A 26,648-nucleotide genomic window follows, 5' to 3' on the forward strand; every position below is an offset into this window, starting at 1 on the left:
GAAGATTTTGAGATCGAAGATGACTCAGAACGTAGAGTAGTCCATCAACATAAGTTAAATTATATGATATAGGCTTTAGGACTTAGAAGAGAAGTATTAGGAACTTTTAGCGTCTTTGCGAATTGAGAAAATATTACTTGGCAAGAGAGAGAAGATAAGATGATCAGGAGAAACGGCGTTTTCATCGTAGGGCTACTTTACTGTATCTGTAAATTTGTGTATTGCCGTGATACTGACATTGGCATGATACTGTTACCATGGGTTGCCAGAGGAGTTGGGCATTCCGATTTACAACTCAAGTGAATGGCAAATGTCTATTGGTAGCTCAAAAAGGATCCTAAAGTGTGGCATTCTAAAAAATGGAAACGTCTAAGGTGCAGTAACAATCGCAGATTTAGTTAGTCTTTGTAAATAATACAGAAATATTGAATTGTTGCAACATCACAATCACGATTGGATCATATGAGTCATTTTTGAAATATTGTGTATTCTTGGTGGTAAGACAATAACGATGTACTGTGTAACCCTGATACACATTTGCCACCACACTGCCATATGTTTATGTCGGACAGCAGAAATTCAAAAAAAGCTAAAATATCTAAACAATTTTCCGAAAAACCTTGGCATATTCAGCGACGGGCAAGGAGAAAGTATCCCCCAATATCTGAAGATGATAAGGTAAGATACCAGAGTAGATTGGAACTTACATATGTCAGCTGACTATATTGCTCGAGTATCAAACGAGACAACCCACATAATTATGAGTTATTAGGGTATAGCCTATTTGGACCCTGAAACTCCTCGCACTTTATTTGTCCGGCAGAAGCAATATCAGTTTAAATCACCCAAATAAAGCAGTGCAAATGTTTATTTAGAGTCTATTGATTTACTTTCGACTGCTTGTGCTTTTTGAAACGTATTATACAATAAATACTAGGGATGGTGTGAACCTCTGAACGGTTCAGGCTCGTGTGAACGCGAACCTTTATGAAAAGTTCTGTGTGAACGCGAATCTGAACCTCATGACGTCACGTGACGTCATATTGCTAATTCCAACCCTGCATTTCAGTGAATGTGAGCAATCTATAAAACAGCGATACCTTGCAATTAAATTATTTTACTTTTTACGACAACATCAGCTACAAGAAGGCATGTACGCAATAAAATTGAAGAATATTGGCCTGGTGTAAATGACCATAGTAGTCGAAAAATTAACGCGTTTTGCCACTAACAGTTTGTTTATGAACGATAACGACACGAAAACCTTTACATCGGACAAGTCGGGTTTCCACAGATTCAAATCCGCATCAATTTCTCACGAAAAATAAGTATTCGTTATCTTCAACAATGAGTTTTGCAAGGAATCGTCGATAACCTTACTAATTCACCGTTTCCCAAATGCACGAGACGGATTGAGGTCTCCAGGCATCAAGATTCACGCCACATATTTTTGAATTGTTCAGAAACTTCGGTAACTGCATTTTCCGAAAATCACAGAGGAATTTCAGTCCAGTGTTACGTCCATATACTTGAGATGAGGCATTCAATGTTCACATAATCTCTCGTCGAAGATTTCGAATTAAAAGTATTTCTTTCGCTATAGTGGGGCGGTTTAGCCCAAATATTCGAAAGGATTGTGCATTTTGTGATAGAAGCACCAAATTTGGCACACATATTAACATGTTGCGAACATTTTCAGATATTGAGCCACTCGGAATTCTCTCTTTATGTCCGCCATATTGGATTTCAAAATGGCCGCCATTTGAAATCTACATTTGCGATTATCCCTGGGCCTAATGCTGCAATTGACTTTATTTTGGTATCTAAATGTATGTTTTTCGGGTCAAGGAATCCAATGGTAACAATCTGCAATACGTAATTTTACCAATGTGCCGCCATATTGGATTTGAAAATGGCGGCTTCACATTACATGGCTACTTATCGATCTACATCTGTCGTCATTATAGACTAATGACTCGATTCTGGTGGTGGTGGTGGTAGAGTAGTTGTTGTAGTGGTAGCTGTATTGCAGCACGACGATAACAGAAATGTTACTTTGTGTCATTCCAGGTTCATAGTGATGCATGCATGTCTGTAAACTGACGGTGCTAGCTGATATTAATCTGAAGACAGTTCTACTATGCCCAAGAGGTTCAGACTATAGCTCCTTCTGAGGGAACTTCATCATCAACATCACCGCACCTCACCACAACTGACTGGAGTTTGTGCCTCATATGTCAGAAGGACAAGGCGGAGACACTGACCAAACCCGACCAATCAAAGAGAAAAGACATTGGTAGTGGGTACAGTTCACTCGCAGAGAACTTGATCAAATTCAGTGAACTTGGATAGCTTCCAGGATCATTTCAGTTGGAACGACTCGATGATGGTCATGGCATTGAAGCTGCGATGGTTGCACACGGTGCACAATATCACCACACGTGCAGGCTCCAGTACAACAACACCAAACTGCAGAGGGCACAAAAAAAGAGCACTCAAGAAAGAAGATCAAAGCGACGAAGAACAATCTGTATGCAAACGCACCAGGGGACATTCTCGTTCATCGGTTACAGAAAAGGTCCCAGAAACTTGTTTCTTCTGTGCACAACCTGCTGGGGCTAACAGTCTTCGAAAAACTGCAACATTCCAAATGGACAGACGGGTGCGTGCCTGTGCAACCCTTCTTGGTGATACAGAACTACTGGGCCGGCTCAGTGGTGGGGACATGGTAGTGTTGGATGCCCAGTATCACCCACAGTGCTTGATAGGACTTTATAACCGCACAAGAAAGGTCCAGTCAACATTACCACGGGACTCGTCAGACCAAGAGCGAGCAATGTCGGCAGTTGTCTTCGCTGAACTCGCACTCTACATTGAAGAAACCAGACAAGATGAGGCGACGGCAACAGTATTCAGATTGGCCAATCTTGTCAACCTCTATCAGTCCAGAATGGAACAGCTTGGAGTGCAGCTCGACACGAGAGTTCACTCCACACGACTGAAACAGAGACTGCTATCTCACTGTCCTGACTTGCGGACATACTCCAAGGGGAGAGACATCCTGATGGCATTTGAAAAAGATCTCGGTTCTGCTATTGACAAAGACTGCGAGCTGGACAGTGACAGTGATGCAGTCCATCTTGCTCGTGCTGCACACATTGTTCGCCGTGAAATGTTTGGAGAAGCTAAGCCCATCACAGGATTCCCCGAAGGAGGTCAAGAAAAATCAGTACCACCGTTGCTGCTTGTCCTAGCCAGCATGATCCTAGAGGGACCCAGCATCAAAGACCAGATGACAGACACTAACCCTGCAGCAATTACCGCAGCCCAGATACTGAAGTTCAACAGCGTAAAGCACAAGCGAACACGTGGCACCACATCATCCACATGTGTCCGGCACAGTGTTGCACAGGAGACCTCACTTCCAACATACATCGGGATGATGTTGCATGTTCATACACGCAAGAAGGAATTGGTCGACAGACTGTCACACCTTGGCCTAAGTAGGCCTATCTCTTATGATAGAGTGCTCCAGCTCTCAGCACAGATGGGCAACAATGTCTGTCAACAGTTTCACAGATAACAAGTGCTCTGCCCTCCGAATGCCTACCAAGAATGATCTCATCACATGCTTGGAAGAAGTCTCCGACCCCAAGACAGAGACTCCTGTCACTACCTGTATAGTGCTTGATGGAGCGGCCATAGTTCAGATGCTGAAGCCGGCTGCATTAAAGACCTTTGAAGAGTATGCACATCAGATCTTCATCCCATATATGTCTACGAAGCTGCAAACAGTGTCACGCCTGGATCTGGTCTGGGATACTTACATTGCTGATTCATTGAAATGTAGTACACGTGCAAAGCGGGGACAACGCGTGCGGAGACGTGTGGTGGCCGCCGCATCCATACAAGGAAACTGGCAAAATTTCCTACGAGTGGACAGCAACAAAGCCGAGCTGTTCAAGTTCCTGTCAGCAGCTCTCATGGAATGGTTTGAACAGGAGGACAAGCAACTGGTCATTACTGATAGAGAGTCAGTACTCAGCAAGCCACTACTACCAGATCTGACCTCACTCGCCCCATGCAACCATGAAGAGGCTGACAGTCGGATGTTGCTGCATGCATCTCATGCAGCCAAGCATGGACACCACTCAATAGTCATCCGGACTGTAGACACCGATGTTGTGGTACTGGCAGTGTCCGTGGTACAGGATTTGCAACCAGAAGAAGAACTGTGGGTGGCATTCGGAACAGGCCAAAGATTCCGATACCTAGCAGCACACGAAATTGCAGCTGGAATGGGACCAGAAAAGGCTCGTGCACTGCCAATGTTCCACGCTTTAACTGGATGCGACACTGTGTCTAATTTTGCCAGACATGGCAAGAAGACTGCGTGGGCAGTCTGAACGGTACTGCCAGAACTCACTGAGGCGCTGCTGCTGTTGTGCTCCGCACCACGTGACATACCAAATGATGCAATGTGCATCATCGAGAGGTTTGTGATCTTGTTGTATGATCGAACCAGTAAATGCACGGACATTGACACGGCCAGGAGGAAACTCTTTGCCAGGAAACACGATGTGCAGCTGATCCCTCCAACGAAGGCAGCTTTAGAGGAACATGTCAAGAGGGCAGTGCATCAAGGTGGATATGTGTGGGGTCAGATATTGCTGCCAGCACCTGAGCTCCCTCCACCAACCAACTGGGGTTGGTCAATGACTGGAGGACAGTACACACCATACTGGACCAGGCTACCTGAGGCAGCTCACAGCTGCATTGAGCTGATTTCTTGCAAGTGCCAGAAAGGGTGTGCGAAGCGCTGCAAATGCAAGAAGGCTGGCCTTCAGTGCACAGCCCTCTGTGTGTGTGACGGGGACTGCACAAGACGATGAGTCCACAACATACATGTACTTGTGGCAGTGCTGAACTTGTTAACATGACACTGTTTATGTACGCGTATCCTCAGTACCGATATCTACTTTTTCCCAGATACCTATCATACCAGACCATTGTAGAATGCCAGTATACACCTAGCCTCAGATTTTAGACCATGTAGCATGTCAGAATTTTACACCCATTTAACATGCTTGCATAAAATCATTCTTTTCAAAGTATCGTGTTCAATCAAATATTTCCTAGATAAGTTGTAATTACAATTATACAACAGACTATGAAAGATAACATTACGTTGGAATTCGTACCGTTGGATTGTGAATTGGATTAGGTCTGTGCATTGCATTTGATTTAGATTTGCATATTAGAATTTTAGATTTGTGCATTTGATTTAGATTTGTGCATTAGAATCTTAGATTTGTGCATTTGATTTAGATTTGTGCGTTAAAATTTTAGATTTTTACATTTGATTTAGATTAGTGCATTAGAACTGTGTATTGGTTTGAGCATTGGATTGTGAAATTGGTACCATTGGATTCCTTGGCCCAAAAACATACATTTTGACACCAAAATGAAGTCAATAGTAGCATTTGACCCAGACATAATCGCAAATGTGGATTTCAAATGGCGGCCATTTTGAAATCCAATATGGCGGACATAAAGAGAGAATTCTGAGTGGCTCAATATCTGAAAATGTTCGCAACATGTTAATATACATGTGTGCCAAATTTGGTGCTTGTATCACAAAATGCACAATAGGTTTGCTATGTTGCCCCCATAATGCTACAACATAATCTGAATATTTCTTCTTTATCAGATCCGAGAGAGGCGTTGATGAAAAGATAAGGCTATGTGGATTTGGCCGTGAGTGTCTGTAAACTAATTCGTAGCCTAGTTCGTAACTTCTGCATTGATGCTTGCTAAAATTTGAAGAAAAAAAATATCCGTCTCATCGAAGCATACGTGTCACTGCCTTACTGGGCACCCTTTCTTGATCTAGAGCACCTGTTCGTAACCTTTTTTTTCAACCTTCGCCCTATTTCAGAAATTTCCATGGTCTGATATATATATTTAATGGTTGTAATAAGGTTAACTAAACGCCGTAGATTCGTTTGTTAATAGTACAACTAAATATGATTGGTCGGTCAGTCCAGTCGGTCATGCCGGGTTTCGACTTGACTACTGGAAATATGTTGCACTTGAATCGTGCCCAAGGACCACGACACGAATTATCGATATAATATTTGTATGTACTATTTTCTGGGTATGAAATCATTGTTATAACGATTTTCCAATATTGGCTTGATGCAGGGGCGGGCAACATACGGCCCGCGACGGGACTTTGTCCGGCTCGCGGACAGTTTTCCGTCTTACATGTCAATGTGGCCATAGCGGCCCCAGTCAGTGCACTGGATATATGCCGTGAACATCTGGATAAGAGATGAAATAGCAAGATTTTACACAGTCCGGTGTATGGACACCAAGGGTAGACACGGGCCAAGCCTCGCCTGTGATTATAAACAAAGCTTATACGATATGGATATGTGACTATCGTCTGTATATTGACTTCTATTTCTAGAATATAGATACATTTGTATACCTAGATTTTCTTACCAATGTCTTCAACCAATTCAATGTAATGACATATATGGTTTTCATGATGGAACAGAAGATAGTGAATCAACACCCAGGAAAAAGAAGGTATAACGAGATCTGTAGAACCACGTAGAATCACTCGTATATGATTCGACGGTTTTTTGTTGCTACTGGCTGACGATCCTAGCTCGGAACTTGGCGACCCCGTGAAAGTTAAACCGACCCCACCCGTGGACGCGACCTACCGGTTACCGACCACTATAGTGTATCTGTATACCAGGGTTGTAATTACTCGAGTCATGACTCGACTCGAGTCACGATTTTCTGATGACTCGACTTGACTCGAGTCATTTTTTCAAAATACGGAAATGACTCGACTCGACTCGAGTCAATCTGTGCATTATGAAGATCAAAGAAGGGTGGTGGGCGCGATTGAGAACCACTGTCCTAGAAGGAATTCCAGGCAGTGTACTCATTTCTAAATATGAAATTGGAATGTTTTATCTCTATTTGCATTCGAGGTCCATCAAAGATATCAGGTTTAAGCTTCTCGTTTGCTAGAGATACTAGGTTGCTGACTCAGCAGAAAAATTGTCCATCAACTAGCCAAAAGGCACGAGACGGGTAGTTATCCAAGAGGTAACAGGAGAAAATATATTTCTTATTCCGGCGTAACACAACGTCAACGCGTAACACAACCAAATCCACACTTGTATATCTTCAATATATTCGCTGACTAAAGCGAAGGTGCATGGATCTTCCTAAATCAGTGGAAATACGGAAGTGATATGGTGAACTAAAAGTTAAACAAAAACAGAATCAAAACTAGCCAAGTGTGTCTTATCTTACAATGCAAATCTTACCAATTTATTCCGTCAACAATCTCACACTGACATCATTGATCCGAATTACTAAATATGCCTGTTGAAAGGTAAACAATTACTAAATCGCTATCTCAACCGTGTAAGCGGTGTCTTATAAAACTTAGAACATGCGGGTCGTGCTACAAGCGGAACAAAAATGAAGAAAATTGGCCTTCTGTGAATGACCTTGGTAGTCGAAAAACACCACGAATACCACAAACCATCAGCAACAAGTCGCTGTCGTTGACGCCCAATTCTGAGAAGGAAAAAGTGAACACTGAGCTACGGGTTTTGTGGAGAAATGGACCAACAATAGTAAAAACGCCAGTTAGAAACCAGTATATGCAGGCCACATGGTGAACATAATTTTCACACGGAAATATGATAGAAATATCTGCGGTCACATAATTTTCACACAGAAATATAATAAAGATATCTAGGGTCGCACTTCACTTTCGCTTTTGACAGGTCCTCAACTTCCAGAAAAATCCTAATCGCGATATTATAATAATGAATAGAATTTCAACGTCTGCATTCACAGTTTTAAATCGCTGGTAGGCCTCACAACGCACACAGAGGACTATTGCCGGATTACGACTGAAACAAAGCAATCATAGCGATATGCCTAGTTATAACGTCGGTAAGGTTACCATTTTAGCAGTTAATATAATTGTTTGATAATAAAGTTGTTTAGAGAATAGAGCTCTATGATCCGTAGTCCGGATAACTGAATATTCAAGTGGACAACACGGGTATGGACTTTAAGAAAACATATTTGAACAATTTGACTGGTCCGTCCCGCAAGCGATTGAAGGTTTGAATCCGGCCCGCGACGCAACTTGAGTTTGACACCCCTGGGGCAAACGGAGTAATTTGGACGTTCTTATGGGTGTTTATATCTTGTAAACAAGAGTCAATATGGCAATTGGCAATACTAATGTGATATTCGTATTCAGCAACCTTGAAAACCCCAGAAACGACGCCGAGATGTTCTGCCTATACAAAGTTTGATTTTATTGACCATTCTTTATGGTCGACAGGAAATATACCGACATTGTCATTTTATAGCTCTCAAATACAAGGATATATAGTTTAAACATGACTACTGTACAAAAGGTCCTCGCTGTCAAAAGTTGTATAGGGCAGTGGTTCTCAACCTTCTTGATCTTGCGGACGGGTAAAACTTCAAAACTAATGCTCCAGGCAGTGAACCTTCCAAAATCGAATTAACCCGAAATTATACTACGAGTCGTACGAGTACGACATATGTATGCAAATCAAATGTGGCATTGGAAAATTTATTTAATGCTGCCTTTATGATAGTAGATATTTATATGTAGTTCTATTGAAGTTTCTCCAACACGACGCTTTCGAAATCCTGGTAAAGAGCAGTAACTTGAATTGTGATTGTGCGGTATCATTTGACTAAATAGTATATTCATATTGAAATGAACCCGAATATCGGCAAACATCTGTTGGATAATCCGATTTGTGCGAATAATTATCGATACGACCGATTTCGAATCGTAGGGCGAGGCCGTTCACAATTCCATTTGTGTGCCTTGGAATCAACTTTTATCAAAATACACCAACCAAAACTCTGTCAACAAAAGGAGTTCGTGTACCACCTAAAAATAGTACATTGAACGCTCTCTCATTCGAAATTTCATGCTGGTGACGTCATATTTTGTGATACGATTGTTGATATACAATGTTTTTTCCAATTCTCTACTAGTTGCTGACGATTACCCCTGACGAGTGTCAGCCTAAAATATTCGGGTTCATTTCAATATGAGTATACTATTTAATTGTATATTGAAGTTCTGTACCTCCAAGAAGCTCTTCAGGTATCGTTTGAAAGCGATATAGCCTTTGTTATGCTGTCGAAAGTCACTTGATTGTACCGTCGGAATTTGACGAAGTGTTCAAAAGTCTCTTAAATTATATTGCGCGTTTGACAAGCAAGCTATTTCTGTAAGTCGTCTCCAATTCGGGGTTGAATTTTCAAACTCAGATTTCCAGTTGGATTACAGCATGATTTATAGTTTTCATTCGTTTCCAGCGCTATGGGTGAGAGGGTGCTCCCCCAGCGAAAATGGTAAGTGAATGAATGTTCATTTTTCTCTCATTAATGAGCAGTACTAGGGTTGCCATACGTCCGGAATTTCCCGGACATGTCCAGAATTGCACTGTGGAAACTGTGTCCGGGAGGAGAATCGTAAAATATGGTTAAATATCCGGAATTTTGAAGGCTTGAAGTAAGCTCGAAATTTTTCTAAAAATTTGTTCGTAAATCAACATAAACAATATTATTTTTAAGCAGATTTAGGCTCTTGACATTTTTCTTCAGGCTGCTCGCGATTTTGTGTAAGGTTTATTGTTTTTCATGAGACCACCACCTTCGCAAAAAAAATCAATCAAAATCAAATATAAATAACCATCACTACTTAAATAAGTCGCAATTATAAGATAGCGGTATAGTTCTAGAGATCGTTAAGGCAATTTTGATGTTTTCGCCAAAGACAATAGTTCAAAGCCTGGGGATCGTTTGTCTTTATTCCGGAGATCGCGAAGACGTTGAACGTAATCAGCTTCTGAAATATGCCCTGAGCAATTCTAGGCAAGCTGACCTTTTTCAGTAATTAGCTTACCGATATCTGAGCTGGGCCACGGTACATTTTCAAATTGGAAATGAGGACGCGAACATAAAAGGTTTGAAACCACCAAATGTGCCACCTGCTGGTGCATTTTATAGTAATATATGCAATAACCAACATAATTGGCAGAATTCAACAACCAGATGCATACAGTAGCCTAAGCCCCAAGAAATTAACTTCTGGTGGGCCCAAAATCAGTATTTTTTGGGTGGAATAGGGTTGAAAAAATGTTGTTTCGGATCGGGCTGCAACACACAACCAGATAACCGCACCGACCTAACAAAATTGCAGGGCTGTCGAACACACTACCGACGGGCCGGCCCGTGAAGAAATATGTTGCAGGCCCTGAGCTCACAATATAGATTGCCTAATTCCACTCCACTCGTTATATAGTCGATAGGCAAAGCTTTGGAAGCGTGGCGTCATATTGACAGACACCATGTTCATGCTCCGCTATAGTAGGCGCAAAAGAGTGTCCGGAATTGGGGCCACAAAAATATGGTAACCCTAAGCTATACGGCTACATAGCCAATTATTCTGCATTCTATTTTCTTTTTGTTATTATCCAAATAACTGCTGATTGTACCGAAATTGATAATGGCTTTTTATCCGAATTGGCTCATACTCACAGGTGTACGACGAAACAACACCATCTTGCACACAGTCACACAAATGAAATATTCAAATGAAAACACATCGCATTTTAAAGATCCTATAGGTCTCGTGAATTTACGACCCGCGAAACACCCATTGCTTTTTCGATGGTGGCGTATGGCTCTCAGAAAATACGCGTTGCCAACCATCAAGTAGCGCGATTATCACAAAAAAATCGTTGCAATCGAATGTATAATTTTCAAGAGAAGGATTGTTGGAGTGCTCTGGATATCTTTCGAGTTCGGAAACGAATTTACAACATGAGTTTTATTTGAGTTGAATTGGGTATGAAGTTGGTATCTATTTACCAGTAATGAGCGTGGATTAGGATTAGGACCTGAAAAAAAACGGATTTGTGAAATTTTGTCGGATTAGGGTTGGATTAGGATTAGAGATTTTTTCTGAACGGATTAGGATTTGGATTGGATTTACTGATTTTCTGGGAAATTGATATGTCGTGTGGCGAATAGCGATAAAATTTATTCCGATCAGTTACTAATGTACTTATGGCATACTACGCTATGCTACACTCGGTGCCAATGAACATGAGAGATGCAGCCCTATGCTAATTTATCTTCAAATGAAGCGAATTGTTGGCTGTGAAAGAAAAATTTTCAATTCCTCCCCTGCATAACTTTGCATTTTTCTGAATTACAAGTTAGAATGGGATTAGGATTGGACACGGATTTGAATATACAAAAATTATGGATTAGGATTTGGATTGGATTAGGACTTGGAAATTCCAAATCCGCTCATCGCTGGCTCATACCAGTCTCCGGGTTAAGCACGTAGCCGTGACAGACATTAATACAGCGCCGACAAAAAATCTTTACATTCAGTCGACTGAAATAAAACTTGGTAAGTTCGCAGCTTAGTGTTTCGGGAAGAAACATCGAGTCATTACAACGCTTATAGGATGTCATAAGCTACCGTCTGGCTACGATTCATACTGCAAGGACATAGCTCCGCGTTCCCACAGCTGCTTTACTGCTTCATGAATAGCAAGGTCACTGAAATCGCACAAAATTTTCATATAATATCGACAGCTTTCAAAATCGATTCAACAACTGAAGTTCTGTACCCAACAGAGTTGGATCAATTGTAATTTGTAATTGTAATTGAATGTAATTAATTACATTTTTCAATATAATTGTAATGTAATTGTAATTGAAGCATTTTTATTTTGTGTAATTGTAATTGTAATTGTAATTTGACAAAAATTTTGCTCAATTACAATTTCAATTACATTTAATTGCTATTGAGACCTATCAAGCACAACATAAAACAATTGACTTATAATGCATTCTCTTTAAATGTCGACAAGGCATTTGGTGGATCCATTCGCGGAAGCCCTTGACTGCGCCCTTGCGGGCGAAGTTTTTTTTATTTTTACCGCTATGCTGGTCTCGGCTGCCATTGTATACAATTTTTAGATTACTAACCAACGGATGGATTCGCAACACGTGACTCACGATTGAATACGCCGAGAAGCGAACTGCTGAGCCGGCTAAAAGCAGCAGAATTGATATTCCCATAGCTGGCGATCCAAGCGTCGAAATTTGATATGTATGGTCCTAATCGAAAGCTAGTGTCACAATGATTCCGCAATAAAAGTATATTTCCAGGCAATGGTACCATCATAAAATAGTCGTGAAAGTCTGGGAATCGGCATTGTTCTGAACAATCGCTGGGCGTAATTGGTAATCGTTGTGGTCATGCTGCTGCAGCGCTCTCACTTTTCAGAACAGTCGGCCTTAAACGGCTATTTTGGAGCAGTTACATTGCCCTGACGAGATTATATTTTGTATTTTCGGAATAAGTACATCAATAGCTTACGATAAAGACCAGATGCATCAAATTTGGACGCATGGATCGCCAGCTCTAGGACTACAAAGTTTGCTGCTTTTAGCCGGCTCTGCAGTGTGTTTGTCGGTGCATTCATCCGTGACTCACATCTTGCGCATCCATCAGTGGGTTGGCAATCTACAATACGATTTCAGATCACGATGCTGCATCGTTATTTCGTCTGGCTAACTAACCAGACCACTGGATATTATATAACATCTTATCTGACAGAGCACGGTTTTGTTTTCACTCCTCATCCTAATTCCTACGTCCCTCGATAAAAATAATATTATTTCTTTAATTATATACTATAGACGCAAATCCAACACGTGCATATATTATAAGACTTTTTCAACGACATACTGCACCCTATCCTTAATCCTAACCCCTGGGAAATTAGGTAAATAACATTTTTCATTTCCAATTACGTGAGCCATAATTACCGAGCATTCAAAACACGCTTATATTACGCCACAATGACATCTCACATAGCATACTATATACGCACATAAACGCATTTATTACTACACAATCTGAACTAGACATGAATTGTTGTTAAATACGACGCTACGGTTGTCAAGGAGCACGGTTGAATTTATGATTATTAAATTACGTGTTCAACAGCAGCAATTGTAATTGTAATTGTAATGTAATTGAAACATGCAAGGAGTAATTGTAATTGTAATTCTAATTTGATATTTTTAGCATGGAGTAATTGTAATTGTAATGTAATTGAAACATTCATGAAAGTAATTGTAATTGTAATTGTAATTGAACTGAAATAATGTAATTGATCCAACTCTGGTACCCAAATGGCTTGTTTTATTAATTGTGTATTCCCAAAAAACTTTTCAGGTAACAGGGAGTGTTCCTATATGATACTAACCTCAACACCACTTGATACGTGCCCCGGTGACATCGTAAATTGCATGACCTTTCTGGACCAAGATCAGTGAGTATCCAATGAATGGTAAAGGTTGTAGCAAGGTGTCTCCGCGCTAGAATTAGAACCAAATCGGTCAAGTAGGTTTTCTTCAAAAATTGTGTTTGTCAACAATAGGCAGGCCCATTTTACTCGACATGCAGGGCCGTAACAGCACTTCGCCAGGCCCCCCCAAAAACTTTGGTCTTGGGCCCCCCATAGGGTTATAGACCGAACTTCAGACCCCCCTCCGGCGATACACTGTTGACCGCTATTCATCATATTCACTGGGAGTTTGTTTAGTCAATCAGCTTTTGTCGCCTAAGCGCGCGAAGCGCGGAAAATTTCTAGAATTCATGATTTTATCGGGCAGTATGATCGGGAATTGCATATTTGTTATCAATTTTTATCTTCTCTCTGCTCACATAATCAGATTTGCCGGTAGAGCTGAGTGAGGTGTGTTTGAAAAGGTAGGGCCACTCAATATTAACTAAACATCTTCGGGCGTATACCCGTTGGCAGGAACGAAACAACACCTCGTCAGGCCCCCATCACGTTGTTCGCGTTTGTCACGAAATTATCTGTACTGTACTGTGAGCCAGCGCGAAGCGCGAAAATTTTCGATAATTTATGATAAAATCGGTCAACCAGATCGGCGATTGCATATATATTACGCTATCAATTTATTGTCCTCTCTACTCACGTAATTAGATTTACCGGTAGAGCTGAGTGAAGCGTCTTGAAAACGGGTGGGCCCGTAATGATTAAACATCTTCGGGCGGGCGGACCCGTTGATATGACTTCGTTACATGATGTTATTTCGTGACTTCCAGTCTGCTATATCAAAAAATATAGAATCGCCCAAACGTAGGCTTCTAAACTAAGAGACGCACACGATTTCAAATTGGTATTTCTTCACTGGCATAAAATTTTTCCCAGCGGCATGGTATTTGTCTTGTGAGGCTCAGATTGCAAAGACAGGAACATTCGGCGCCAGTCATTTAGGCGCCTATGGACAATTAAACCTCCTATGTATTTTGTATAGCCTATATAACGAAGTCTTCGGTCTGCATAAGGGCACAGACCTTTTCGGCCAAGCTTTTCTCGCTGCCGATCGTTCTGGCACACTTCTTGGAGTCGCATGTTATATGGCCTAAAACTTGATTGTATGTCTTGGTGGGTCGTGGCGCGGTAATGGCCCAATACCCAATAATATAGAAAAATGGCAACTTGAATTCGCGCCGGGAAATTGCATGAATTTTCAAAAAATACTCTATGATTTATGCTAATTCACGAAATAATTTTGGGCCCCCTTCGAGCTCGGCCCCCCCCCAATTGGGGGGTTTGGGGTGCGGCAGTTACGGTGCTGTCGACATGGACAGGAATTCGAATTATATAATATTATTTGTAAAGAAATAATTGGCACGTAACATAAGAACAAACTGACCCACTTCTGACTCACTTGCCTACCCTGACCGGACGTCACTGATCTTAACCAGTGTTCCTGGGAAGTCCAGGGTTTCCCTGAAATACTCTTAGGTTTTTCCTGGAAGCGGCGAGACACACCCATCGCCCATACACATGATTTGTAAGGATACGTCGGTCTTGGTCGTCATTGGTTGTAGGCAATTAGGCCCGTTCTGTTATCGGAATATTACTGTTGTGGTTGTGCATCGTGCGCATTGGCGTACACAAGCGAGGTTGGTGTTCGAAATCGAAACCCCGTCTTTCTGAAATGCCTGGTACTCGGCGGTGTCACAGGGTGCCTTTTTCGTATGAAGAGCCATAGCGGCCGTATATTTTCCATTTCAACTCCCAAATTACCATACATGTCAATCAACTGCTACGTCACGATTAAAACTTTCTGACGTCATGGTAGTGCTAATTTAAACTCCCGTCATGCGATTCGTCTTGGACACCATATTTTCCCTGTACAGACTCGTAGGCTATTATTATCGCGTAATAGCGCAATTCATCGTAAATATATCAGGATTTAAAATAACTGATATTAATTTATGATAATGTAACTATAGCACTGATTCCTAAAATCCAAATATTGATCGACTTCTGAATTCTCAATTGTCATTTGGATTTGTAATTGTGAATGTCACTTCCAAGGCAGTTCATTTCTTAACGTAGATCAGGAAGACAATAGGTATTTGATAACTAGATTGCCATATAGACATACCTAGGGCTGCATTTAAAACAATTGGTTGTTTAAAACACCTTGTTACAACATTTAAACAGTGTTTTAAACAAAGACCTTTCGAAAGAAATCCTGTTTGTTTTTAATTGTAAAATATGCCATAATTGTGTAAATACTTTTCTAGAAACGTGTTGCATGAACCTACGGACAATTACGACCCGAGCCGACGTATATCGATATGGGATGGTTAAAACCCTCAGAACAGACTTGGACAGCTAGAAAATTTTCAGCTTTTCCGAATTAGATTAGAATTAGAATTAGAACTACACAGTTTTCTCCAAATTAGACTAGAATTAGAGCTATACTCAAGCTGTTCCAAATTATATTAGAATTATAATTAGAGCTACATCGCTTTTTCCAAATTCGATTAGAATTAGAATTAGAGCTACAAAGTTTTTTCGAAATTGGATTATTATTAGAATTACTGAATTCGTAAAAACTTGGGAATTGAATGAAATTGTGAATGATGTTGTTGTTGATTATTATTTGATTGGCGATTATAACGCAAGTGGTTTTGTTTGCTATATCCAAGAAAGCATTTAACATCTAGGGGTAGGAATTACATTACAAAATTTAAACTCGAATGTATGGCTTCGTATCGAGAACAAATGCCACAACATATGGAAAAATAGGAGCGTCCGTCAACAAAATTGTGAATGTGAAATGATAACGGCAAAACTCATTACATATCAAATCACAGTGAATACCCATAACCACGAGAATGGTTAAAGTCTGTACACCAAGCTTGGCTCGTTTTTTACTGTACCAGGGTACCGCGCAATCGCGATATGATTTGAGATTTTGGAAATACGCTAAATAAAGCATTTGATAGGCTAAAATTGATTTCGGTTTCAAATCATTGCTGTTGTTTCAAATTATGCTATTCGCCTGTCTACAACAACACTAATCCATACTAGATTAAACGGAAATGGCAGCAGCATTCTATCGACGGTGAGTCTGCTGATCTCAATAAGCATATTGCCTCGACGTGCAATGGCCCAGACAGTGCCAAGACATATACGCTTAGAAAACGGCATAGGACGTCAAAATCGATCTTTAGGATGAGATAGTCTTTTAGCTATTACCATGTCTGACTAGTCCCAATATCGATTCAGTAGTCGTTGGAAAGCGTTTGTCTGGTGTCGTACGCAGCTCATAGTTTAAAATAAAATGACGGTTATGAACATGATATTTCTCGTTGTATTTTCACTATACTTTAAAAAAAATATTGCTTCTTTTGTGGGAACCATGAGCATCGCCCATGTTAATCAGGACGGCGTTGAACAAAAGTAAAGTTTAAAAAACTAGAATGTTGTTCGCAGACTACAAGCTACTATGCTAGCAGGTTATTATTATTTGTTGCAATATCTACTATGACTGTACACAAGTGTACAGTGTGAGTAAGGAGATGTCGGCTTGAGACGAGATTTCCCTGCGCGAGAGGGATATATTCTCTCGCTGCAAAATGACTCGGAGAAAGAGGCATTTTCAGCAAAACAATGAATTAGAGTAAAACTAGATTAGAGCATAAACAAATTTCACAAATTAGATTAGAATTAGAATTCGAGCATTGAAACATTTCACATAATGGATTACAATTTGGATTACGTGCATTTCCCTCTATTTTAGTGAAATTAGACAACTAGAAGTCTGCCTCAAAATAGTCGGTTCAACAGCAATGGTACAGATATTTCGTCATTTATTAAATTGATTTTTGTTTTAAATGCAACCCTAGACGTCCCGATGTCTTCTATTCTCTTTGATCCATCAACGTGTGGTGCAATCCAAGATTAAGAGGCGCGCGATGTCAGGTACATCGAATTCAAATTTGAGGATTTTGTAAAGGGGTCCGAGCCCGTAATCCTGAACACGTTATTGTCTTGACAGACGTAAGACATGTTATCCTGCCACGAGAATAATTATTCTGCCAGGTATGAAAATCTAGTAACAAGTTGACGCAATATCGGTAAAATTAAGTACAAATTTAGGAAAATGTCAAAGAGCCATATCTGATACTCAAAAAGGGCCATATATGGCCCACGAGCAATGTTCCCTCGAAGCTGCACACGTGCGCAAATGCGCAGTGCTGAAACGGTCTCTGCGCACAGAAAATCTACGCTGCGCACAAAAAATCAGAAATGATGTTTTTTTATAGTTGTTGCGCACTGTTGTCCAATGGACCACGCAGGCGCGCAGATTCGTGAAAATTAAGATGGAACATTGTCAGGGCCAAATATTGTTATCACTGAAGTCTGAAATCGAGGTGCAAGTGCGCCCCACAAAGGTAACTATTGCGCTCCGTGAAGAAATAAGAGTTCACAATCACGTGCGCCTCACGGAAGATATTTTTTTAGTATGTCCTCGTACGCGTGAGCGATACTGATATCATTTCAATAGCGCATTATTTTCTGGGAATAGCGAAATAACATGGTTTAACAAAGTTATAAAGAATAATGGGCTAGCTCGAAGTTAATCTCCGAGAAACTAACGAATAGTCTTCTCCGCGTGGCATGACCATTGCGTAAGATTTACTCAGGACCGCAACTTTCGCAGCCAAACCGCCTAATTGGAGGGGCCGAGCTCGAAGGGGGTTCAAAATTATTTCGAGAATTAACATACATCATGGTGTATTTTTTTGGAATTTTTCAGGATTTTTTTTCTCGCTACGCGCGTTTTATTATTGTCAGATATCTGATTATTGGGTACCCTTCCCCAACAAAAATTACGCATGATTTATAGAAATGGGCAGTTGAGCGTCGGCCATTACCGCACCATGACGCGCCAAGACATTTGAAGTCAAAGGCTTGTAACATGCGGCTCCAAGAAGTGCGCCAGAAAGATCAGCAACGACAAAACCTTGGGCGAAAAAGACTGCTCCGGTGCTGACCGAAAACTTCGATATATACAAATATATGTGTAATTGTCCCTGTCCATATGCGCCTAAATGGCTGGCGCCGAATGCTCCTGTCCTGACGATCCGAGTCCCACAACAAGACAAATGCCATATCGCGGGAACATTATTTTCCAGTTAAGAAATACCAATTTGAAATCGTGTACGTTTTTTACTTTTGTACGTTTTGGCGATTTCAACATCTTTTGACGTAGCAGATAGGGGGTCACGAAATAGCATCATGTAACGACGAAGTCATTATATCAACGGGTACGCCCTAAGATGTTTTATTATTATTTAGAGGTCATATCTATTCCAACACAACTCACTGGATCAGCTCTACCGGTAAATTTGATTATGTGAGCAGGGAGAGGATAAAAATTGATAGCAATCTATATGCAATTCCCGATCATATTGGCCGATGCAATCATAAATTATATAAATTTTTCGCGCTTCGCGCGTTTAGGGACGCTGCTACTAAATGGGCACCCAATGTAGATGATAAGTACCGGAAAAGCCTAGGGCCCTAGGGGGTCTACTAGTTCGTTTTATCACCCTATTGGAGAGTGGTTGCGCACTGTTGTCCGAGGGCCTGCGCAGTGAGTTGGCGTGTTGGCGCAAACTCTTGAAAAATTAGAGGGAACATTGCCCACGAGCCATAGGTCCTCGACCCCTGCTATAGGTATTTGGGCTTCGTTCGTTCGTTTTCGTTTTTTTTTCTACTATTTATTCTTTCTACAGTTGATTACTGGCCAACAAAATGAATTTTTTTAGGCAGAACATCTGAGAGCCGTTTCTGGGGTTTTTGAGGTTGCTGATTACGAATATCACATTGGTTTTGTTTGATTGGCTCTCTGTCAGAAGATATTTATACCCCTAAAAAAGCCCGAAATTACTGTATTTACCCTTAAATATTCCGCTTGGTAGGAAGAAAATCGTAGTTTTTTCTAATTTTATACTGCGCATAAATGGCTAATTGACTATGAAGAACCCTCATGTCATTCTCAGTCATTCTATCAATATTAACATGGCGTGATGCGAAAAATTTGTTTGTCAAAAAAGCAGTTTGTCAAGCTTAAAAAATTGTACTTTTGCAAAACGTAAATTCATCTTATCATGTATCAATTGGTCATTCTACCAAGATTATAGAGGAGTATAAAACTATAAAATTTGTCCTTGAAAAGATTAACTACTATATTCATATGTGTCTCATTTCTTTTGACTGGTAAATGGATAATTTTCCACTGAATCAACAAATTGAGTATACCTAGTAACCCTATCAAACGAGAAGCTTAAATCTGGTATCTGGTATATTCGATTACCGATGAAAGATTCCAATTTCACATTAGGAGTTCACAGCATGTAATTTCTCCTAAGATGTAGTAAATAAAACTTTTTAGCTGATCACAAAGCACCGAACTACAAACAGTTGGTCCGAAAATTCGTAACTGCATATTGAAAACTTGGAACAAACATGACCATAAAAGTTCACTTTCTGTTCAGTCATCTTGGTATATTTCCCGATCATCTTGTTGATTATCAAGGGTAGAGGTTCTAACAAGACATAGGAACAACAAAATAAAGATGCCAGTGCAGATGATATGAACCATTTTACATATTATGTCAGACCATTGCCGAAACCTTTCGAGAAACTGCACTAAATAGCTTACTGGCGAAAATCGTACAAAAAACAATTTCGATTTAACATATATCAATAATATTGTCTTCCAACTGATTATTTCAAATTTACAATATGTGGTTGACGTAAAACTGATTGAACGAATGTCACGTTATTGGAGTATCTACGTAAATACTCATATACATGACTGGAGTTTATTTATGTTTATGATATCCTGTGAAAGTATTTAATTATGATAAATCTAATACCCCTAAATATAGTGCTGTTGCTGTATTTTGATTTACAATAGTATTTTGTGTGTAAAAATAGCAAGTAGATTGAATTTCTTAACATTTATAGTACGACTAAGCCGATTTTATATCCAGTCACTACCGCGAAAATGGGAGATTTTGGTCAAAATAGCCCCATGGGTTATCTCCACAACAAGAGCCAATTTGAAAAAACTAAGGTCATATTCGGAATCAGTGCCCTTCAGAACCCCCAAAACCACTCTTACTTTGTCTGCCTAAAAATATGTGTTGACCAGTATTATGTATGATGATTTATTTCACCGGAGTCATGGACTTATATATTTGTTGTATTCACAAACATTTATGTCAACGCAGAGCACGAAAGTTAATTGGTTAAGATGAGTGATGAGATAATGTGTGCATGAGATATCCGCGTGGCGTAACAAAACACAGATTTGATATTCTAATATGGCTTTCACTCATGGACAATTCAAATCAATATGTGTCTTACAACAGGTTTGCAGAGATCAATTCAAATTCGTCAGATTCCTGGATCACCTGCAATGTGTATCTTACTTCAAGCAGTCACTTTAACATTCAGTAAGTACTGGAATCATTCGAAACTAGAATGTTGAAATATAGCAGACGGGAGGGGATCCTGTACAAATGAGCAATTGCTCTGCGCCGAATCGATAAATGCTAACTAAGGATAGCACTCATAGTTGCATACAATAGATATGCTCGCATCGATGAAATATACATGGCCAGTATCTCAGTACCAAGTGACCTGCAGTTCGTGATCACATAGCTCTGATGTTTTATGATCGACCGAGAATGTGTCAGACTGTACCCCACGGGCACCGAACCTTTCTATTCCAACTTCGTCGGTTTGTTATTTATCCCAACTTGATAAACGACTCGTGCTTCTTTATATCTTAATTGGATCACGTTTTTCGAATCCAAGGCAATCCACGAATAAAGTTTGGTTCTGTAGGCCCCTGTGGTTTCTTTGAACATGATTGCGATGTGGTAAAAGTGGTAAAACATCATTCAATAACAAGGTAAATGGCATACATCAGAAGGCATGCGTGCAACTGCTGACGACTTGCAGTTGAAATGGTGGATGCAGTAGCTAATTTATATCATAAATCTTGTTCTACTGATAGTGCGAAAAGTTTTCTTTTCATATCCACACAAGTGACATGTAGTTTAATCAAATCTTTTTTTCTGGAATGGAATTCATCAAAAAATCTATAGAGAATGTCATCACGACGGGCGGTTGATTATTATACTGGAGTAAAGATTGTTAGAAATCGTAAGTTCGTGGTCGTTGTATAATTTCCATAATTGATGAATTATTTAAAAAATAATATATTATAAGATATGCAGAAACTACACACAAGTAGAATTACAAAGCGGTAGACCAAAAAGTGGTTATTTTATAGCTTGCTGCCTGATGATATTCAGAAAACTGACTCAACGCTCCTTGCCATGATTTGATTCATTTCTGGGCTTCTTCAAGCAGGTAGCAAATTGAAAAACCTTAACTAGACTATCGTCTCATGACAACATATCTACTTTTTCAAATGGTTGTCGTTTTATAACGCTCGAGCCGAAAAGCGCAATGCAATACATAATATAACGTTCACGATCGTCCTCTTTATTACGCTAACAGGTAAAGTTCATCGGTAGTAATTGAAATTCAGACTTATTTCCAGGTACGACTGTACCAGTGTAAACTATCAGAAAATATCTACGATTAAAGAATGTAAAAATCAGGTATAGTATCTTTTAGATCAGTGGTTCTCAACCTTTTTGTCTTCGCGGACCCCTTTGGATGAACGACAAGCCACGCACACCCCCCTCACAAATACACACAGATCAAATAAGTTATACTTCAAATATAGATCCATCATCGTGCAATCGTTACCTGTCTTGTGCAATTATTAACTGCAAGCTAGTGATAAACAGCAGCCCGATGACACTTCCTGAAAACAACACCATACTATTCATGTAGAACTTGGGAAGACATCTATTAGTTCAAAGCGGATACTTGAGCTGCATTTCTTGAAATTGTGCTGAAAATTCGCATCGTGGATTTGATATGAACTTGCGCCGAAAATCCATTTCCTCAAATATCGGTGACTGCGAATGTAATAATAACGCTTGACGCTTCCGACGACATCTCTGGGTATGATCGCAAAATATATGGCACAAAAATTGAGATACATATTTCTAATGGACTTATACCGTCCAGCCTAGTCATTTCTATCTCGCAGCTCATGATGAAGTGATTTTGGAATAGCGGTAACGTATATCATAGGCGAAAATGGATTTTTGCAAATAATTTTTTTCCAAAACCTAAACAAAACATCGCTAAACAGCAAAATGTTTGTGTAAGTAGGCTTTTGGCAATTTGGCCATGATATTGAGTTTACACAATAAAAAATATATCTCAGACGGCTATTCTGTTTATGTGAGTCCTGAAGTTTAAGCAGTTATGAAACCAAACTGTGTCGATCTTTCTCTAATTGAAAAAAAAATACAAATTAGGTTATCAACCCTTTTTTAATTTGACGGTATCCTGGACCTCCTGAAAATGCTTCGACGAACCCCGGTTGAGAACCACTGTTTTACATGATGAATTAGCTCTTCTAATACAAAGCTTATGACTATACGTGAAAACATCCACCGTTGACGTTTCATGACTGCCAATGTCGCATCTCCATGTCGAATCTACCTCGAAAATTGTTTTATTAGTCACTGAGATATAAAGCTATTCTAACGCAGTATGAAATTTCAGCATATCGTGTATTGACTGTTTTAAGTTGTTTTATTGCTTTAAAAACGTTTAAGAATATTTAGGGCGTCAATGGGTACTTTACGTCCACGTGCAATTGCTCCTACTTCAAATGTGACGATGATAATGGCGAAAAGTATATCGATGGAAAAGCGGTAAGGGACACAATTCTTTACCATATGGGCTGGTGTGAAATATTGCGCACTTTCAGTTCTTGGTGGTGTTTCCATCGATAGGGATCTACAATACGGACAGTAGAAACCACAAGTTTTCGTCATTATTGGAATGACTAACTTCTTTAACTTTGGTAACAGTTAAGCAAGGAAGAAAATAGGTAAAATTTACAATTAATTTTGCGACAACATAAATAACAAACAATCGGTGGTTCGCGGACGCCTGATATAGCGGTGAATGAGAACATCCTATCTAATAAGGCTTGATTGCAAATGATTGCTAAAATACGAACTCAATTGAAGATTACCAAATAACATGCGTATGTGCTATAAATATGTATCGAATCAAGCACATATAAAAATGAAAATAGTAAATTGCCCAGCTGCAAGTGCGGCGTGGTGACTGTCAACGACACTGTCATAAATATTTGAAATGTGCTGGGGTCAATGCAGACACTTTCAGATTTCAGCAGCTAAGATGTGAGAAACTTTATGATTTACAGTTTTCTTTTCTGCGGGAATACAAATATCCCCATCCATCTATCAACTATTACGGCTGTTATCGTCACGCCCAGAAAGCTCATCATATCATTTTAAACTCCCTGAATGATGATTTCCATAGTTCACTTTGACCTTCCTACACAGTAATTATGTAGACCAATTCACAACTATTCCTAATTTCGAAACTTTAGGTTGAATTAGTCCTTCAGTTTTGGTTATTTCAAGTCATCGCAGGTTGTCCTGCATTCGCTTAAATCTGATCTACATCAATTTCGTGACCTCCAGTAGGCAAATAATTATAGCTTCAGCTAAATATTTGCATGGTTATTTTAATCATGTGTACGAAACAGAATACCACAATTTTAAGTACGCCTATCTATTAATTCTTACATCGAGTGATAGCATCTGAGTGTGAAAGACATAAATTGTAGACTTGCGTCCAAACCCGGTGGTCTTCAAATTATTCTAATACCAGAATGATGAAGTTTATAGTTGTTCCAGCACTCACACACAAGTTAAATAATATGCGTTGTCTTTTTTGGGATACATCCTTGTTGAAGGAAGTCGATGCAACATGTTCTGGATTTTTCTGAAATAAAATTCAATCGGATTGTATTTCTGTGGTATAACCACATTCTTAGTTTACGTAGGAAATGCACAAAGCCACAAAACAAAACCCATTACCATTTCACAATATCACCAATCGTATAAATGGAATCGAGTTGTGTATATTGAACTCAAAACCGAAGGTTTTTATGGGCTGCCTGATTTGAACCCGAAAATAGGGACGCGAAATATTTTTAATCCGGTCCGACGCATACATCCGACCTCACCGCAACTTTTACATGATCTTTTTCCGTACAGTCTTTAGAATAAAGGGCACTAGTGGGAAAAGATTTCAAATCAATCTTTTGATTTTATAGGTATGCGATGGATTTGCGGATTGTAGGTCAGGAACAGATGAATGTCAGCCAGGCTGCATCGTTAGCGCATTTTCCGATGAAAAGTCTCTGATTAGAAACAAAGGTTTCATGACGCTTGTGTGGATATTTAGTAAGTAAGGTGTTGGAAAATCCACGATCTTCCTTTCCTCTTATGCAAATTTGGAGAGTACTTATGGGAAAATTATCAATCGACGAAATAGTACTGTGCAGTAATTACCTGAAAGAAGCTGTCAATGTATTCTTTCGGTATGCTATATGGCAGAGTTCGGAAACCTTTTTCGGCCGAAGAGTCATATTGGCCCTATATTTTTCATCATAACGCTCAAAAGGTCATACATGTCAATGAACTGTTTCGTCACAATTGAAAATTCGTGACGTCATTGCAACACTAAATCTACGTCACTACATGGGGTTCGTCATGTGTGTCGTATATTCTCTGTAAAATCTCGTAGTTGGTATTTTTACTCACAAAATCATGCAATTTCCATATTTATGGATCGAAAATAAAGCGCAAAATGAGAGGTAAGGCCAGGACCTAAACAGCACTTCGCGAGGCCCTGCCCCAAAACGCTGGGATCACATTGCATGATAAACCGAACCAGAACCTGTTTACCCCAAACCCATCGCTGCTATAGAAAAAATATTGACGTATGGAGAGTCGGTGTGCATTTTTTTGTGAAGTCGCGACAAACGCGTATAAAATTAAAAATTTCGAATTTCACTATGTCTCCAGAATATAGGTGATTGCAAATATTGTTATTATTATACCATCCTCTCTCAGCCCACGTGATCAAATTTAGCAATAGAGCCTAGGGAGGTGGTGTCTTGGAAAATTCAGGGCACGCAATTGAATAATAGTTATTAGCTCGGCCTGTTAATTACGTTGTTTCATATTGTTTTTTCGTGACCTTCGGTCTTTCACAGTCAAAAGATAATGTATTCGTCAAAACGTGCCAGTTAAAATTAAGAGTAAAACTCGTTTCGTGAGACGCTCACGATTAAAATTTGACTTTTCATCTCCGGACACACGCAACAGTTTACTGCGTGGATGCCATCTGTACACTGAGTACAGCCATTCTAATTTGGGGGCCAGAGAATGAAAATGCCTGAAGAGGTCGCGCGCTGGCAGCATAAATGTTAAGGAACACTGATTTAGTTTGATACAGCTGTGAATCACGTTGCAATCAATCAATCAATCAATCAATCAATCAATCAGGTTTATTAATATTTTCATCGTTTCAAAAACATCACAAGACGTTGCGTCGTCGAATTTGCATAGTGCTCAATGACAACGAGTGCAAGAACTCGTGTTAAACCGCTAATGCGGTGTACATCCCTGAAACTTGAACTGTCATGCAGCAATGTTGGGATTATCGCATCCATAAATCGGTGTGAGAAGATTTGAGACACGCGAGCAGGCCATCAAAATATAAGACCTGCATCAAGTCATGTAAGACGTCTCAAGTCATGTGACTGTAGGTCTATTCATGAGCAAGGAGTCGACTTTAAGTCAAGTCAAACACGATGTGACTCAAGTCGAGTCGAGACATTTTCCATATTACGAAAATTACTGCTGTCAAGTCGAGGCAACCAAAAATTGTGACTGGAGCTGTTGTTGTAGAATTCATTTTTTATTTTACTATACTATGGCCATTTATACCAGGCTAATTTTTCGTCATTTTTATTCCATAAATGCCGACTTGTAGCACGGTCCACTTCTAAGCTTTTATAAGACACCAGTTACACGGATGAGATGGCGAGGTGGAGTCGAGATAAACCTCCAACACTTAGGCAGGAATTCGGGAGTCGTCTTCGGTCGGACTCGGGCCGACAGC

General features: G+C 39.9%; 1 protein-coding gene across 6 annotated transcripts in view; it reads left to right on the top strand.

Annotated features, from left to right (window-relative positions):
- LOC145453295 (uncharacterized) overlaps nucleotides 1-26,648 on the top strand; it is a 134,444-nt gene that overhangs the window by 96,152 nt on the left and 11,644 nt on the right. For all 6 annotated transcript variants that reach the window (XR_013919700.1, XR_013919699.1, XM_080331278.1 and 3 more), the window contains exons 13-19: nucleotides 5,711-5,757; nucleotides 9,415-9,450; nucleotides 13,364-13,460; nucleotides 20,912-20,995; nucleotides 22,114-22,174; nucleotides 23,261-23,350; nucleotides 24,793-24,922. Coding sequence is in view for 4 of the 6 variants with exons in the window: in XM_080331278.1 (XP_080187404.1) it covers nucleotides 5,711-5,757; nucleotides 9,415-9,450; nucleotides 13,364-13,460; nucleotides 20,912-20,995; nucleotides 22,114-22,174; nucleotides 23,261-23,350; nucleotides 24,793-24,922 (545 nt within the window). In the remaining 2 variants the exon portion in view is untranslated. The remainder of the gene's footprint in view (nucleotides 1-5,710; nucleotides 5,758-9,414; nucleotides 9,451-13,363; nucleotides 13,461-20,911; nucleotides 20,996-22,113; nucleotides 22,175-23,260; nucleotides 23,351-24,792; nucleotides 24,923-26,648) is intronic.

This window comes from Botryllus schlosseri, chromosome 13, assembly GCF_051294905.1.
Source record: "Botryllus schlosseri isolate E-star chromosome 13, Bs_hap1, whole genome shotgun sequence".
NCBI classification, from domain to species: domain Eukaryota; kingdom Metazoa; phylum Chordata; class Ascidiacea; order Stolidobranchia; family Styelidae; genus Botryllus; species Botryllus schlosseri.